The sequence below is a fragment of the Drosophila albomicans genome, chromosome 3, assembly GCF_009650485.2.
Source record: "Drosophila albomicans strain 15112-1751.03 chromosome 3, ASM965048v2, whole genome shotgun sequence".
Lineage (NCBI taxonomy): Eukaryota > Metazoa > Arthropoda > Insecta > Diptera > Drosophilidae > Drosophila > Drosophila albomicans.
Window position 1 is genome coordinate 35383429 of NC_047629.2, and position 15169 is coordinate 35398597.

Below are 15169 nucleotides of genomic sequence, written 5' to 3' on the forward strand. Positions count from 1 at the left end.
AAGTCGCTCAGTTAGACAGAGACAGAGATCGAGACTGAGACTGAGTCCAGCCACAATAAAGTTGTCGGGCTTATCAAAACGATTCGACACCCTTGCTAACCCCATAGATTATTTCCAGTTTTGCCATATCATTCCGAATGTCACATACTGATTTGTGTTTTCATACCAAATTTCCAATTTCTATATGCACGTAGTCGTAAAATTACATTTGTACACTTCACTGCTCCTCTGTAATAATTTTTCATAGCAACTATTACGGTTTTAAGTTATTAAATTTGGGGAATTTCAGCTGTGTCCTCAAGTTTGCTTTTATTTCTATATTATTTTGTGAAATATTCTAGAAGAAGGAATAGAAATGAAAATATATTTCGAAAATTGTAATCAGATTTACTAAAATAATAAAACAAATATTTCAAATATAAATAAATTACATATTCTATTCTACAATATGTAGAACTAAAAATATATTTCGAAAATTATAATGAAAGAAATATTTCAAATATAAATTAAATACATTTTTATCCGTTTTTATTTTATTTTGTAAAATATTTTATTCTCCGCTGAGGAAGCAGAACTGAAAATATATTTCGAAAATTATAATTAAATTTAATTCAAGTATGCATGGAATCTAAAAGATGATTCCATCTTTTGAATGGAAATAATTTTTCGAATGCAAATATATACATTTATCTATATATTATAAAGAAACTATTATAGTTGAAGTTTTGAATCGAAAAGTCACTTTTACGAAAGAGTAATTTACAATAAATGCTTGCCAATAAAAGCATCAAAGCAGAACAAATTTACCAAAACAGTCTTAGAAAATTATATGCCTAAGACAAATAAAATATTAAGTACAGGTCCACAAAAGATGCCTTGTTTGATTTCTCTAAGTCATATCATTTTCTAAATATGTTTGGTTAAATTATAAATAGAAATATTTAAAATATAAATCTACACAAGAAATATGTGCCTATAATGATTACAGTTAAAGTTATGTTTATTAGTTTTTATGCTATTTTGTATTGAATTGTCAGAAAAATAAAGTCTTATTTAATGATGTCAATAATTGGTATTGCCAAAGCAATTATTAAGGTTAAATGGTGAGCTTTAAAATATTTAAATAACTCAATTGCACAAACTTGTAATATACAAATGCTATGTCCGGTCGGGTGTAAATTTGTTGAGGGTATTTCAGCAGCGACTTAATGCTGAGAGATTGCGCATTTCTTGTTTACTTGCGGTCAGGGAGATACCCAAACTCAACTGTAATCTCTGACTCTGGGAGGTTCGTCATCAATTTCTTGTTTTTATGACGCGCACGCGTACGTCCCGCAACCGGTTTTTCGGTTTGCGATTTAAAACAATGGACCCCAGACAACCATTTGGGAGCAAAACCGCGCCAAAAGCTCGCTGTGATTCACAGACAGAGAGGCAAGTGGGAATGTCTGTCTGAATGCAGGCAAGTATACATACATACATATATGTACATATGTTAGATAGGTATATGGAGAACTTTTGTTATGATTTCCAAACAATTTATTTGCAATTCTCATACAATCCAAAGTAATATATTATTTACGCTGTGAGTGAATGTTTTGTGCTGTGTTGTGCTGTGCTGTGTTGTGGCAGTGTGCGTGTGTGTGTGTGTGTTTTGCATGCCGTCATCATCATTATCATCGAAGTATCGTCGTTTTGTATCGTCATGGGTTTTAGCGGGGAATCTAACTCTGCGACTGCCCAGCTCAGGCAGCTAGCAAGCAGATGCACTGGAATCTCTCTAGAAGCGTCTGGCTGCGCTCAGCTTGGCCGGACGTGCCGCAGCGGAGACGACACGACGACTGACAGATGCTGCTGCTACTGGCTGGCTGGCACGACGCAGCTTGGCCGCACGCCTGGCGGCCACTAGACGCGCCTGCTGCTCGGCAGGTACATCGGCGGCAGCGGGCAGATCGTTACCAGTGACATCGGGTGGGCCGTAGACCTCGTCGGGCACATTGTTGGGTGCTGGGGCTGCATCTGGTGGCCCATAGACGGCGTCTGGCGTCGGCTCAGCAGCGGCTGGAGCGGCTGCCTCATCGAATGGCACTTCCGGTTTAAGTTCATCGGCCAGAGGATATGGCGTAACGGCGGCATCGGCATCCGCTGCTGGTGCCAACTCCTGACGAGCAAAGTAACGCGAGCGTCCGCGGCTCAAACGCTGGCGCTGAAATTGTTGCTGCTGTCGTTGCTGCCGTTGCTGCTGCTGCTGGGCTCCGACGATGGCCAACAGGCCGAGGGCAATCATGAGGACCACTTGAAACTTGGCCATATCGCTGCGAAGGATTTTCTTGTTGAGGGTTGTGTCTGGAAAGCTGAAGCCGACAACTGTTGCTCTTGACTGGCTTGCGCATCGCTTTTATACCTAGGACAAGCATTGGAAGTGCCACTGGAATTGCTAAGCTGTTTAGTGTGCGCCGCATCGCATACTCCATGCTTGGGCATCCTTTTTTGGCACACGCTCTGACGTCGACACACACACATGCGGCACACTATTCTGCGATCGGTGGGAGGCTTTATGAGCTATAGACGTGACCTGAAAGAAGAACTAGCAGTAGAGCTACGCTGCGCTGGAAGCTTGAATTTATAGTTCCGCCATTAATCAATCCAAAAGCGGACCGATTGTAGAGTGACTGGAGAGTGTCTTTTGATCGCCAATAAATCGATTAGGCCAACAATCGAAAGTTATTTCAACTAAAGTCTAGACTTTAATATTTGTTTGGATGAGAATTAAGAAATTTGTTTACCTACTTCTTTTGAATAGAAGTTTGGTGTTTTAATTTTTTTTTTTTTTTTTTTTTTTGATTGGGTAATACACTTGACATAATTGGTAACCTCACAAAGGATGTAGGATTCAAACCTAGTTCATCGACCGTTATCTGGCGTTCCATACTATCCAATTATTTGTTTAACAGTCACCACTTATATGACGATTCAATCCGATAATAATCTCAATCGCGCCATTAATCTCTTTCTCATTTCTACTAATTGTTGATGTCAGCATTGCAATCTCATTATCTTTATCAATCATTTTCTCATTGGCAGTTGCCAGTTGAGCCATAAGATTATCTATTTTAGTTGTCATTTCTAATTGGTTCTTGTCCCATAGCTTGCGATTATCTTCAGATAGCTCCAGTGATTCTTTTAGTTTTTCTATTAGTTCATCCTTAGTGTTAAGTGCTTCAGTATTCTCTTTTCTATTAAATATAGTATTAAATACTAGAGTTAATATAATACAAAAAACAAAAATAAATAAATAAATGAATTCCTCGAATCCCGCTTTCTTATCGGAATTCTCCAACAATTGTTTAGCAGATTTAAAGCATGATGATTCACACAAATTTTGACTGATATCGAACTAGAAAAAATATCAGTTTTTTATTAAAAAGTAATTGGATTTTAATTATTTACTTCTTCAAATTTTATATTAACCTTTCGATCTTCCATTTTGATTATCTGATTTATGAATTAAGAATAGACTTGGGTGTTCTTCTCTTCTGCAAAGTTGATGGAAGACTAATGTCTGAACATGCAGAGAAATTGTCAAGAAATGTATTTCGATAAGATAAAAATGCATTCGAAGATATGAACATTTATAGGTTTGCGATTGTCGTTATCTTCTCAAAGAGTTTAACCAGTGAGTAAATTATTTCTCTTTAATCCCGTTACTCATGGGTTAAAAGCGTATGATAACTTTGTGCCTACAGAAAATGTATGTAACTGGCAGAATGAGGCATATCCGATACCATAGGTACATATATTCTTGATCATCCTGGATAGCAGAGACGATGCTTCTGCCATGTCTGTCTGTCGGTCTGTCCGTATAAACACTTAGTTTTCAGAGTCTATAAAAGCCAAATTTGCATTAGAAATTTGCCATTCAAACTTCCCACCTGCAAGTTTTTGCTACATACATAGCTACAGTCGCTATGATTACTAATTTTATAAATTCTTGATTCGTTACTATCAGATAAAAGTGTAGTATTGATAAAATAATTTTATGTGACACGACACGGCTGCATTTATTTGGTTGAAAGTCTTTTGAATTCTATAGTATATTTTGAATATAGTAGTACATTAATATACCAAATGTCGAGCACACTCGATTGTAAGTTTCTTACTTGCTTATTATTTGTTTGGATGCAATTCAAAATATATATTACAATCCATTATTTTATTTTATATATACATAAATACATTTATATACTAAAATTGTATTGAAGAACTACTTATGTAGTAACAAGTATTTTTTAAAGAATTTATTCCTTTCCTAATAATGTCTTTGTACGTTAGTTGCACTCGGATATATTCCGAAATTTGTATTTTAAGTGACTTAATTTCAATTTCACTGTAATCACGAATATCTAAATTATTAATAAATTTTTGTATTTCGTTTGTGCTGCATGTATTGTAAATATCTGTGTGATATAGAATACGAATTTCACTTTTTAGTAGATTACGTTTACTATTTAGTCTACGGACAGCATATTCTAATACTTTTACGACATGTTTCATTTCCATCTTTTCTTCAATTTCTACCTCATTTGTATCAATTTTTGTTTTAAGCCATACAATCTCATTATCTCTTCCAATCATTTTCTCATTAGCAGTTGCCAGTTGAGACATAAGATTATCTATTTTAGTTGTCATTTCTAATTGGTTCTTGTCCCATAGCTTGTGATTATCTTTAGATAGCTTAAGTGATTCTTTAAGTCTTTCTATTAGTTCATCCTTAGTCTTAATTGTGCCAGTACTTTTTTTTCTATTAAATATAGTATTAAATACTAAAATTAGTATAATAATAAAAAATAAAATAAATAAGTGAATTCCTCGAATCCCGCTTTCTTATCGGAATTCTCCAACAATTGTTTAGCAGATTTAAAGCATGATGATTATAACACATTTTGACTGATATCGAACTAGATAAAATATCACTTTTTTATTAAAAAGTAATTGAATTTTAATTATTTACTTCTTCAAATTTTATATTAACCTTTCGATCTTCCATTTTGATTATATGATTTATGAATTAAGAATTGACATGGGTGTTCTTCTCTACTGCAAAGTTGATGGAAGACTAATGTCTCAACATGAAGAGAAATTTGCACTAAATGTATTTTGATAAGATAAAAATGCATTCGAAGATATGAACATTTATAGGCTTGCGATAGTCGTTATCTTCTCAAAGAGTTTAACCAGTGAGTAAATTATTTCTCTGTAATCCCGTTACTCATGATAACTTTGTGCCTACAGAAAATGTATGTAACAGGCAGAATGAGGCATGTCCGATTCCATAGGTATATATATTCTTGATCATCCTCGATAGCCGAGACGATGCTGCCATGTCTGTTTGTCGGTCTACTTATATCAACACTTAGATCTCAGAGTCTATAAAAGCCAAATTTGCATTAGATATTTGCCATTCAAACTTCCCCCCTGCAAGTTTTTGCTTTATACATAGCTACAGTCACTATGATTACTAATTTTATAAATTTCTGATTTCAGATAAAAAAGTAGTATTGATGAAATAATTTTTTATGACATGACACGGCTGCATTTCTTTGGTTAAAAATCTTTTGAATTCTATAGTATATTTTGAATATAGTAGTACATTAATATACCAAATACCGACTTTGGTACATTTAATAATATTTTCGGTATATTCATTTGGTATATTCCAAGCATAAAACTGTAATATTTTGCTTATATTGAAATAGGGTAGCGAGTATCTCACAGTCGAGCATACTCGATTGTAAGTTTCTTGTTTATTATTTTTTTGGTTGTAATTCGAAATATTAACAACAAACCATTATTTTAATTTATACAATATATACATTTATGAACTAAAATTGCATTAATGAACTACTTAGTAATTGGCATATTTTTCAAAGGTCCCCCATTAGTTTCTTTAAAATTATTTATTACTTTCGTAATAGTATCTTTGTAAATGAGTTGCGCATGGATACATTCCGAAAATTGTATTTTAAATGTCTTAGTTTTAATGTCACTGTAATTACGAATATTTAAATTTTTAATGCATTTTTGTATTTCGTTTGTACTGCATGCTTTGTAAATATCTGTGCGAAATAGTTCTAGTATTTCTTCTTTTAGTTCATTAAGGTTACTATTTAGTCTAAGAACTGTAGCTTCCAACGCTTTTATTTCATGTTTCATTTCGCCAATAATTTTAATATTTTCTTTAATTTCTTTCTCATTTGTATCAATTTTTGATTTTAGCCGTACAATCTCGTTATCTCTTTCAATCATATTCTCATTAGCAGTTGCCTGCTGAGCCAAAAGAAGATCTATTCTCTCTTTAGATAGCTTAAGTGATTCCTTTAATGATTCTATTAGTTCATCCTTAGTCTTAATTGTTTCAGTACTCTCTTTTCTATTAAATGTAGTTTTAAATAATAAAATTAGTATAATAATAAAAAATAAAATAAATAAAATAAATTCCTCGAATACCGCTTTCTTTTTGAAATTCTCCAGCAATAGTTTAACAGCCTTAAAGCATGATGATTCACACAAATTTTGACGGATATCGAACTAGAAAAATATCAGTTTTTTATTAAAAAGTAATAGAATTTTAATTAATAAGTTAAGAAATATTTCTTTCTTTTTTATTAACCTTTTGATCTTCCATTTTGATTATCTGATTTATAAATTCAAAATTAACTTGGGTGTTCTTCTTTTCTGCACAGTTGATAGAAGACTAATGCCTGTCATGCAGAGAAATTTGCACGAAATCGAAGATTTCGATAAGATACGAATGCATTTGAAGATACGAACTTTTATGGGTTTGCGATAGTCGTAATTTTCTAAACGAGTGTAACCATTGAGTAAATTATATCTTACTCATAGGGTAGAAACGTATGATAGATAATGTTGCGCCTACAGAAAATATATGTAAAAGGCAGATGGAGGCATCTCCGGTCCCAAGATAAGATATGATAAGAGTCTTTATTTCTTTGGTTGAAAATCTTTTCAATATAATAGTATATTATTCTAAATATGACTACTAAATATCGACTTTGGTATATTTAAAAGTATTGTCGATATAATATGTTGGTTTTCCAAGAACAAATTTGTAATATTTCGCTTATATTGAAATTGGGTAATAGGTATCATTCAGTCGAGTACACTCGATTGTAGCTTTCTTAAATTATTTTATATTTTATTATTTTATTTATATTATTTATTTATATTATTTTATACATACATTTATGTATAACATTTTTATGGGCGAACTACTAAGGAATTTTTATTTTTATTTTCTTCAGGCTTTGCAAATAGTCGGTTTACAGCAAATAACGCTTCTCTAATTGTATTTCTGATGGCTTTGTGGGAATCCAAAGTACGCGAAAGATTAAATTTAAGTGACTTCATTTCAAGAGCGCTGTAATCACGAAAATCCAATTTTTCAATTAGACTACGAAAATTCATTTCCACACAAATCAATTTAAGAGTAGTACGATTGGGCAATTGACATATTTTATTTAGTACTTCTTTACGGGTACTATTTTGTCTAAGAACAGTATCTTCTAATGCTTTTATTTCATTTTTCATTTCGTCAATAATTTTAATATTTTCTTTAATTTCTACTTCATTTGTATCAGTTTTTGATTTTAGCCGAACAATCTCATTATCTCTTTCAATCATATTCTCATTAGCAGTTGCCTGTTGAGCCAAAAGAAGATCTATTCTTGTTGTCATTGCTAATTGATTACTATCTAATAGCTTTCGATTATCTTTAGATAACTCAAGTGATTCTTTAAGTGTTTCTATTAGTTGATCCTTAGCCTTAATTGTTTCAGCATTTATATTGTTGGTTTCTGTAATCGTTCTTTCATTGTTATTAATTTTTGCTTCATCTGATAAATAAATTTTCCTTTTCAAATTGTCTATTAATTTATTCTTCTCCAGAATTTGCTGCTTATAAATTGATAGTTTTACTTCAAGATCTAAGATTATGTCCATTAATTGATTATCTCTCATGTGCACCATATAAAAAAATTTCTCGAATTCTGCTTTCTTATCGGAGTCCTCCAGCAATTGTTTCACAGCCTTAAAGCATGATGAGTCACACAAATTTGAACTATTATCGATCTAGTAAAATAGCAGTTTATAAGAGTTTATTAAATAGTAATAGGATTTTAATTATTTGCATTACCAAATTGTCCTCGAGGCTTTTCTGAGAAATATCATTTTCTTCCAATTGTATATTAAGTTTCTTATCTTCCATTTTGATTATCTGATTTATAAATTGAGAATTAACTTGCGTGTTCTTCTCTACTGTAAAGTTGATGGAAGACTAATGTCTGAACATGCAGAGAAATTTCCACGAAATCAAAGATTTCGATAAGATACGAATGCATTTGAAGATACGAACTTTTATGGGTTTGCGATAGTCGTAATCTTCTAAACGAGTGCAACCATTGAGTAAATTATATCTTACTTATAGGGTAGAAGCGTATGATAGATAACGTTGCGCCTACAGAAAATATATGTAAAAGGCAGATGGAGGTATCTCCGGTTCCAAAAGTATTTAAGTATGTATATTCTTGATCATCCTCAATAGCCGAGATGATGTTGTCATGTCTGTCTATCGGTCTATTCGTATGAACTCAGATTAGACTTGTATTACATATTTGCGACTTCAACTTCCGCCCCGCAAATTTTTGCTACATACATAACTATAGTCAGTATGAATTCCTGATTGGTTGCTATAAGGGGCTGTCCATATATTACGTAATCACTTAGGGGGGGAGGGGGGTCAAGAAAATGATTATGTTTGATTACATGGGGGGGAGGTGTTTTGGACAATGATTACTTAATCATTTTATAAAAACTTTGTTGTTGAAATTATTTATTCAAAAATTGGTTTACTCCATCAATAAGTACAGAATGCAACTCTATAATTAAGTCGATGTACATATTTTATTATTTGTACATATATCGAAAATCAGATGTTCGTTGTGAAATTATGGAATTAACCGTAATCTGTTTAAAAGTTTCGGTTGTGATATGTTCTCGTGTGTTTTGCAATGGACTCAAACCCAAGTGAACTATTTTAATCGGTTTTTAAATCATGCAAGCTGCGATATCGATAAAAGACCGTCGGATTGTCAAAAGGAAGCAACGGCAATATTGAAATTAGCAAAAAAAAAACGAACAAAAAGATTTTCCAACATATGTATATACAAAAATGTAGCTGTAAGCTTCGATACAAAATCAAAGACACCCCTTTACCGTGTGTCAGGACGGCGAAAGGGAGAATGCCTATTAGTTCAATCATACGAAGGATGCGAAATTCATTAAATGATTACTTTTGATTACCAGGGGGGAGGGGGTCAAAAATCGCCGAAAACGTGATTACGTAATATAAGGACAGCCCCAAAGATAAACGTGTATTACGTATAAAAAACTATTTAAAATAATAGTAGCTCATAAAACGTAGTGGTAATTCAGTGTATTAACAACGAACCCGAATTAGCGTACACCTGTCTTTCGTGGAGTCGAACTTACTGGATTCAAGTGGATTCAATCTAACTCTTTTATTAGCCGAAAGTGTGAATCAGTGGCGTCCAAAATGTGTAATAAAAACTGCTAGACTTCAAACTATGATACTTTTTAGGCGAAGTGTCAGTAGTAAAAAGGAATCTTTTTTTAGTATGGCACTCAGAAGTCATCCCATTTTTTTTTCATCATTCCATCATTTTTTAGATAACGTTTATATTAGAAATTAGTTAATTGAAGTTTAAAAAAAAATTTTTATATTGAACAAAAAATTGTTTTTAATTAAAAAATAAATTAAAAAATTAATTAATTATCAAGCCAGCCGTTTACAAAAGAATCAGTTGCTATATCTTCAAGGATATTATTTCGCCTAACATAAAAATCTAATTTTTTTGTTATTTTTTCAATAGTTTTAATATTACTTTTAATTTCTGCCTCTTTTGTATCAATTATTGATTTTAGCCGTATAATCTCATTATCTCTTTCAATCATATTCTCATTAGCAGTTTTTATTTCATCTTTCATTTCGTCAATAATTTTTATATTTTCTTTAATTTCTACCTCTTTTGTATCAATTATTGATTTTAGCCGTATAATCTCATTATCTCTTTCAATCATATTCTCATTAGCAGTTGCCTGTTGAGCCAAAAGAAGATCTATTCTTGTTGTCATTGCTAATTGATTACTATCTAATAGCTTTCGATTATCTTTAGATAACTCAAGTGATTCTTTAAGTGTTTCTATTAGTTGATCCTTAGCCTTAATTGTTTCAGCATTGATCTTGTTCGTTTCTGTAATCGTTCTTTCATTGTTATTAATTTTAGCTTCATCTGATAAATGCATTTTCCTTTTCAAATTGTCTATTAATTTATTCTTCTCCAGGATTTGCTGCTTAAGATCTGAGAGTTTATCCTTTATGTCCATTAATTGATTATCTCTCATATGTACCATATACATAAATAAATTCCTCGAATTCTGCTTTCTTATCGGAGTCCTCCAGCAATTGTTTCACAGCCTTAAAGCATGATGAGTCACACAAATTTGAACTATTATCGATCTAGTAAAAAAATAGCAGTTTGTAAGAGTTTATTAAATAGTAATAGGATTTTAATTATTTGCATTACCAAATTGTCCTCGAGGCTTTTCTGAGAAATATCATTTTCTTCCAATTGTATATTAAGCTTCTTAAATTCCATTTTGATTAGCTGATGTATAAATTGAGAATTAACTTGCGTGTTCTTCTCTACTGTAAAGTTGATGGAAGACTAATGTCTGAACATGCAGAGAAATTTGCACGAAATATATTTCGATAAGATAAGAAGGCATTTGAAGTTATTAAGTTTTATAGGTTTGCGATAGTCGTTATCTTCTAAACGAGTTTAAGCAGTGAGTAAATTGATAATTTTGTGCATGTATGTAATCGGCAGAATGAGGTATTCCCGATCTTAAAAGTGTATAGATTCTAGATCATCATCAATAGCCCAGACGATGCTGACATATCTATGTATCTGTCTATCTATCGGTTGGGCATTTAAGTATTAAATTTCTACCAATGTAACTTTAAATTTCTAAATTTTTCAAAATCTATTTTATTTCTGTCACTTTAAACTAAGGTCAGAATTTTCTAATGCTTTTATTTCAAGTTTCATTTCGTCAATAATTTCAATCTTTTCGTTAATTTCTACCTCTTTTGTATCAATTTTTGATTTCAGCAGTACAATCTCATTATCTCTTTCAATCATATTCTCCTTATCAGTTGACTGTTGAGCCAAAAGAAGATCTATTCTTGTTGTCATTGCTAATTGATTATTATCCCATAGCTTTCGATTATCTTTAGATTGCTTAAGTGATTCCTTTTATATTTATATTAGTTCATCTTTAGCCTTAAATGTTTCAACGTTTATCTTGTTGGTTTCAGAAATCTTTCTTTCATTGTTATCAATTTTTGCTTCATCGGATGCAGACCGAGCAATAAACAAGTAAGTTTCTTGCTCTGTTTTTAGTTTATGAACTTTGCTATTTAAAGTGTCTATTAATTTGTTCTTCTCCAGAATTTGGTGCTTATAAATTGATAGTTTTACTTCAAGATCTGAGAGTTTATCTTTTATGTCCATTAATTGATTATCTCTCATGTGCACCATATAAATAAATTCCTTGAATCTGATTTATGACTTAAGAATTAACTTGCGTGTTCTTCTCTTCTACAAAGTTGATGGAAAACTAATGTCTGAACCTGCAAAGAAATTTGCGCAAATTCAAATGTATGCTGATAAGATAAGAATGCATTTGAAGAGACCAACTTTTATAGGTTTGCACTAGTCATAATCTAGTAAACAATTTTAATCACTGAGTAAATTAGTTCTTTTTGTTTACGAGTTTGTTATCAATAACTACATTTTGATAAGCCAAAAACAGCTGGCTAATTTTTTGAATGACCAACTTTTATTATATTTCATTCATAGGTTTGTCGAATTGTTTTATTTAGGTTTAATTTCTCTATCTGTACGTTTATATTATTATATTTTCACTTAGTCTTTAATATTCATATTTTTGGTTTTAATTCCTATGTTTCCAACATTTTACGGAAATTATAATATTATTTTAGGAGCAGATATGTACAATTTATTCTTTAATATTAAATTATTTATTATATACAAATATGCGATATTTATGGTGTGCCAACTGAGGACTTGACGTGACGTGACGTGGCTAGTTAGTCATAGTTGCCCTTGACGATTACCTCCCTTCCCAGTCGTTGATCGCATAAATATCGATTATAAGTGTTTAATAAAAATTCTAACACTCAAAAAAAAAAAAAAAATGAAATAAATAAATACCTATACATAAATGTATAGATATGTAAATAAAACGAATCGAGACTTGACATAATGCAATTGACAACAAGTTTTCGCTTTCAATTGATGTGGCCAAGTTGTCAATGGTGTTGTTAGTCTGTTTTAACTTTCTTATCACGTAGGAAACGCATTTTTATTTCCATAGAACATGGCGACGATTCGGACGTGGTGGACGTGGATAAGCTGGCAAACACCAGAAGTGAACAAAAATTAATGTCAAATATGCACTTGAGAATGTTAGACAACAATATACCCTGTACGCAGTGATCACAACTCTTAAAATATAATATTCAATTAATAATATATATAATATATTGTACATATTTTGAATATCTGCAATATAAATACAATTGTTTCAATAATCAAATTGAAATAGGGATATTAATTTCTTTTTTTTTTATTATTTAATGTTTTACAAGTTTAATAAATTTAACAATTTATTAAATTATAATACCCTCTTTTAGCTACATTGAATGAGCATTGCGTATAAATTTATAAAATAAATCATTAAATGTGATAACCGTGCGCCTAATGATGTCTCATTTATGCACTCTCATATACATACACAAAACCGATTCAGTATATAGACACATGTACATATATTTCTCGATATGACTTCTCCAACTGGATTGGGACGACTCTCGCTTTCATTGGCTGAGACCTTAGACGGACCGAGAACATTGTATAAAAAGAGCAGACGCATCCGGGCCGCAAATCAGTTGAGACACTTATATCGGGTGAATTAGATAGCAGACGTTATATATAGAATGCAGTGGATATTCGCTCTCGTTCTATGCTTTTGGGCATCTGGAATCGCCGAGACACATCAGATACGAATCAATCGTTATGCGGCCAGCGTTCAGGAGGATGACGTACAGCAGGCAGATGTTAAAGAGCTGAAGCCGACGCCGTATCCGGCTGCTGGCTATCGACCAGAGGGACGCGCCTTCTGGCTGCCGGGTGAGGTAGACGCGACCAGTGAAGGTTCAGGAGCTGGTGGCGATGAAGCGACGACAACAACAACTGAATTGCCTTTGGATGAAGCCACAATAAGCACAACAGAGTCACTTGACTGGAGCACAACCACCGTGCTGACAACCACAGTGGATAATCTGGAAGTTGCCACAGCAGCAACAACAACAGCAGCTCCGTCGCAGGTAGAGTTGCGCTCTGGACGCGCCTATGCTAAGGCACCGTATCCAGCAGCCGGCTATCGACCAAGTCGTGCATTTCTGCTGCCCACAGAGCAACAACAACAACAGCAGCAGCAACAGCAACAAGTTGATGCAGCTCCAGCTGCATCTGAGGATAATGCCAATCATCCAGTTTGCGGTGTCAGCACGAATCCATTGATGCCTACACCGGAGCCGGGCTCCAAGGACGAACCCGATGCTGAGAGTGTCGTTATCACCGGCAATCTGGGACCAGCTGTCCTCGTTGCCAGTGCCCCAATCCCAGTCCCAGCACCAGCATCAGCTAATGGCATTCCGGTGGCGATTCCGCTACGCTCTCAGCCACTCATGCAGGCGCCACGTCGTGGATTCGTCTACACAACGCATGTGGAGCAGCGTTGGTAGAGCAATAAGTCAATCCTATTATACTGTTAACTTTTGAGTAATTGTAATTCCCCTATTAATTCCTATATTAAAGTCGTTTGTTTTCCTTGTTATCGAACTATTTCAGAATAATGCAAACATCATTTAGAAATTGGTTCAGAAATATATATAATATATTGAAATTTCGCTGCCAAGCCTTGTGACTATCTGATTTTGATTATCTTGATTATCTTAGATTTAAAAGGATAGTGTCTCCAGCGAATGTTTGCAACAGACAAAGAATATATCTTCGAAACCATAAAGAAATTTTATTCTTCATCAGCGACAACAGCTGAGACAAAATAGCTTTGGTATATTTTGTATTCGATGGTATATTTTGAATGAAGAGTATATTGATATACACAATATAGCTTTTGATATATTTTCACATTTTTTAAGTTTATTCATTTGCTATATTAAAATAAAACAAAAGTGGTACCAAATAGCGTGGTGTTTTGCTTCTATTTAAAATGGGTAATGGAAATCTTGTATTGGTAGGGAACTCAGCTTAAAGTTGACCCTAACCAATGTTGCAAGCCTAACTTTAAAATCTTATACCTTACTTAATTAATTAATTTATTTATTTACATGTTAATTATTATACAAAATAATATAATAACTAAAAGAAGGGAGTGCTTGCAACTAAGGCCATCGACTTTACTTAATTAATAGAATCATTCATTTCTTTTAGCTAATTTGAAAAAACTCTACAATATATTTTTTGTATTGCCGGTTCAGATTGGTTACTGTACATATTGCTCTTTTTAATTGAATTTTGAATTTAAAATTTTTCATTATAATGGTATTCATTTTCTTTATTACGTAAATTTATTGCAAATTTAATAACTTCCATTTGTTCATTTGTATTGGTGTTCTAGTTTTTTGATTCTTTTTACCTTAATCTGAAAAGCTTCGCTTATTGTCAATGATTCAACTAACATAAACAATTTTGCCCACAATGTCTCTTTGATTACTTGTTGGCTGATAAGATAACTGCAATGCGATTTGCACAATTCAAAATATATATAATATACATATGTATATCTAAATAAATTAAAACAGATGAAAGGCTCGTAGGAGAAAAAACTGTTTTTTAAAAGTATTTCAAAAAAAGTATGTTAAATTAATAAACATTTTGACAGCTACAAAATACTAATTAAC

The 15169-nt window shown here is 32.6% G+C and overlaps 4 protein-coding genes across 7 annotated transcripts; 1 reads left to right on the top strand and 3 right to left on the bottom strand.

The window, feature by feature from the left end:
- Positions 1-1518: 1518 nt before the first annotated feature.
- Positions 1519-2312, bottom strand: LOC117571235 (nematocyst expressed protein 3-like). The gene has a single exon (XM_034253287.2). The coding sequence runs from the start codon at positions 2309-2311 to the stop codon at positions 1781-1783; it is 531 nt and encodes a 176-aa protein (XP_034109178.1). The 5' UTR covers position 2312; the 3' UTR covers positions 1519-1780.
- Positions 2313-2862: 550 nt separating this feature from the next.
- Positions 2863-5136, bottom strand: LOC117571236 (uncharacterized). Of its 2 annotated transcripts, none has more exons than XM_034253289.2 (2): positions 5033-5136; positions 2863-3397 (listed from the first exon to the last, which is right to left on the bottom strand). In XM_034253289.2, the coding sequence occupies exons 1-2, from the start codon at positions 5045-5047 to the stop codon at positions 2948-2950; spliced, it is 465 nt and encodes a 154-aa protein (XP_034109180.1). In that variant the 5' UTR covers positions 5048-5136; the 3' UTR covers positions 2863-2947. The 2 variants fall into 2 exon arrangements, with proteins under 2 accessions (XP_034109180.1, XP_034109179.1); XM_034253288.2 differs by lacking the exon at positions 5033-5136 and adding an exon at positions 3472-3584.
- Positions 5137-6831: 1695 nt separating this feature from the next.
- LOC117571263 (uncharacterized) lies at positions 6832-11718 on the bottom strand. Of its 3 annotated transcripts, none has more exons than XM_034253325.2 (3): positions 11640-11718; positions 8213-10449; positions 6832-8148 (listed from the first exon to the last, which is right to left on the bottom strand). In XM_034253325.2, the coding sequence occupies exons 2-3, from the start codon at positions 8282-8284 to the stop codon at positions 7279-7281; spliced, it is 942 nt and encodes a 313-aa protein (XP_034109216.1). In that variant the 5' UTR covers positions 8285-10449; positions 11640-11718; the 3' UTR covers positions 6832-7278. The 3 variants fall into 3 exon arrangements, with proteins under 3 accessions (XP_034109216.1, XP_051859715.1, XP_051859716.1); XM_052003755.1 differs by lacking the exon at positions 11640-11718 and adding an exon at positions 10683-10840 and having other exon boundaries at positions 8213-10615; XM_052003756.1 differs by lacking the exons at positions 8213-10449; positions 11640-11718 and adding an exon at positions 10683-10837.
- A 1395-nt stretch (positions 11719-13113) lies between these two features.
- Positions 13114-14426, top strand: LOC117569013 (uncharacterized). The gene has a single exon (XM_034249999.2). It carries the CDS (start codon positions 13181-13183, stop codon positions 13988-13990), a length of 810 nt encoding a protein of 269 aa, XP_034105890.1. The 5' UTR covers positions 13114-13180; the 3' UTR covers positions 13991-14426.
- The last annotated feature ends 743 nt before the right edge of the window (positions 14427-15169 follow it).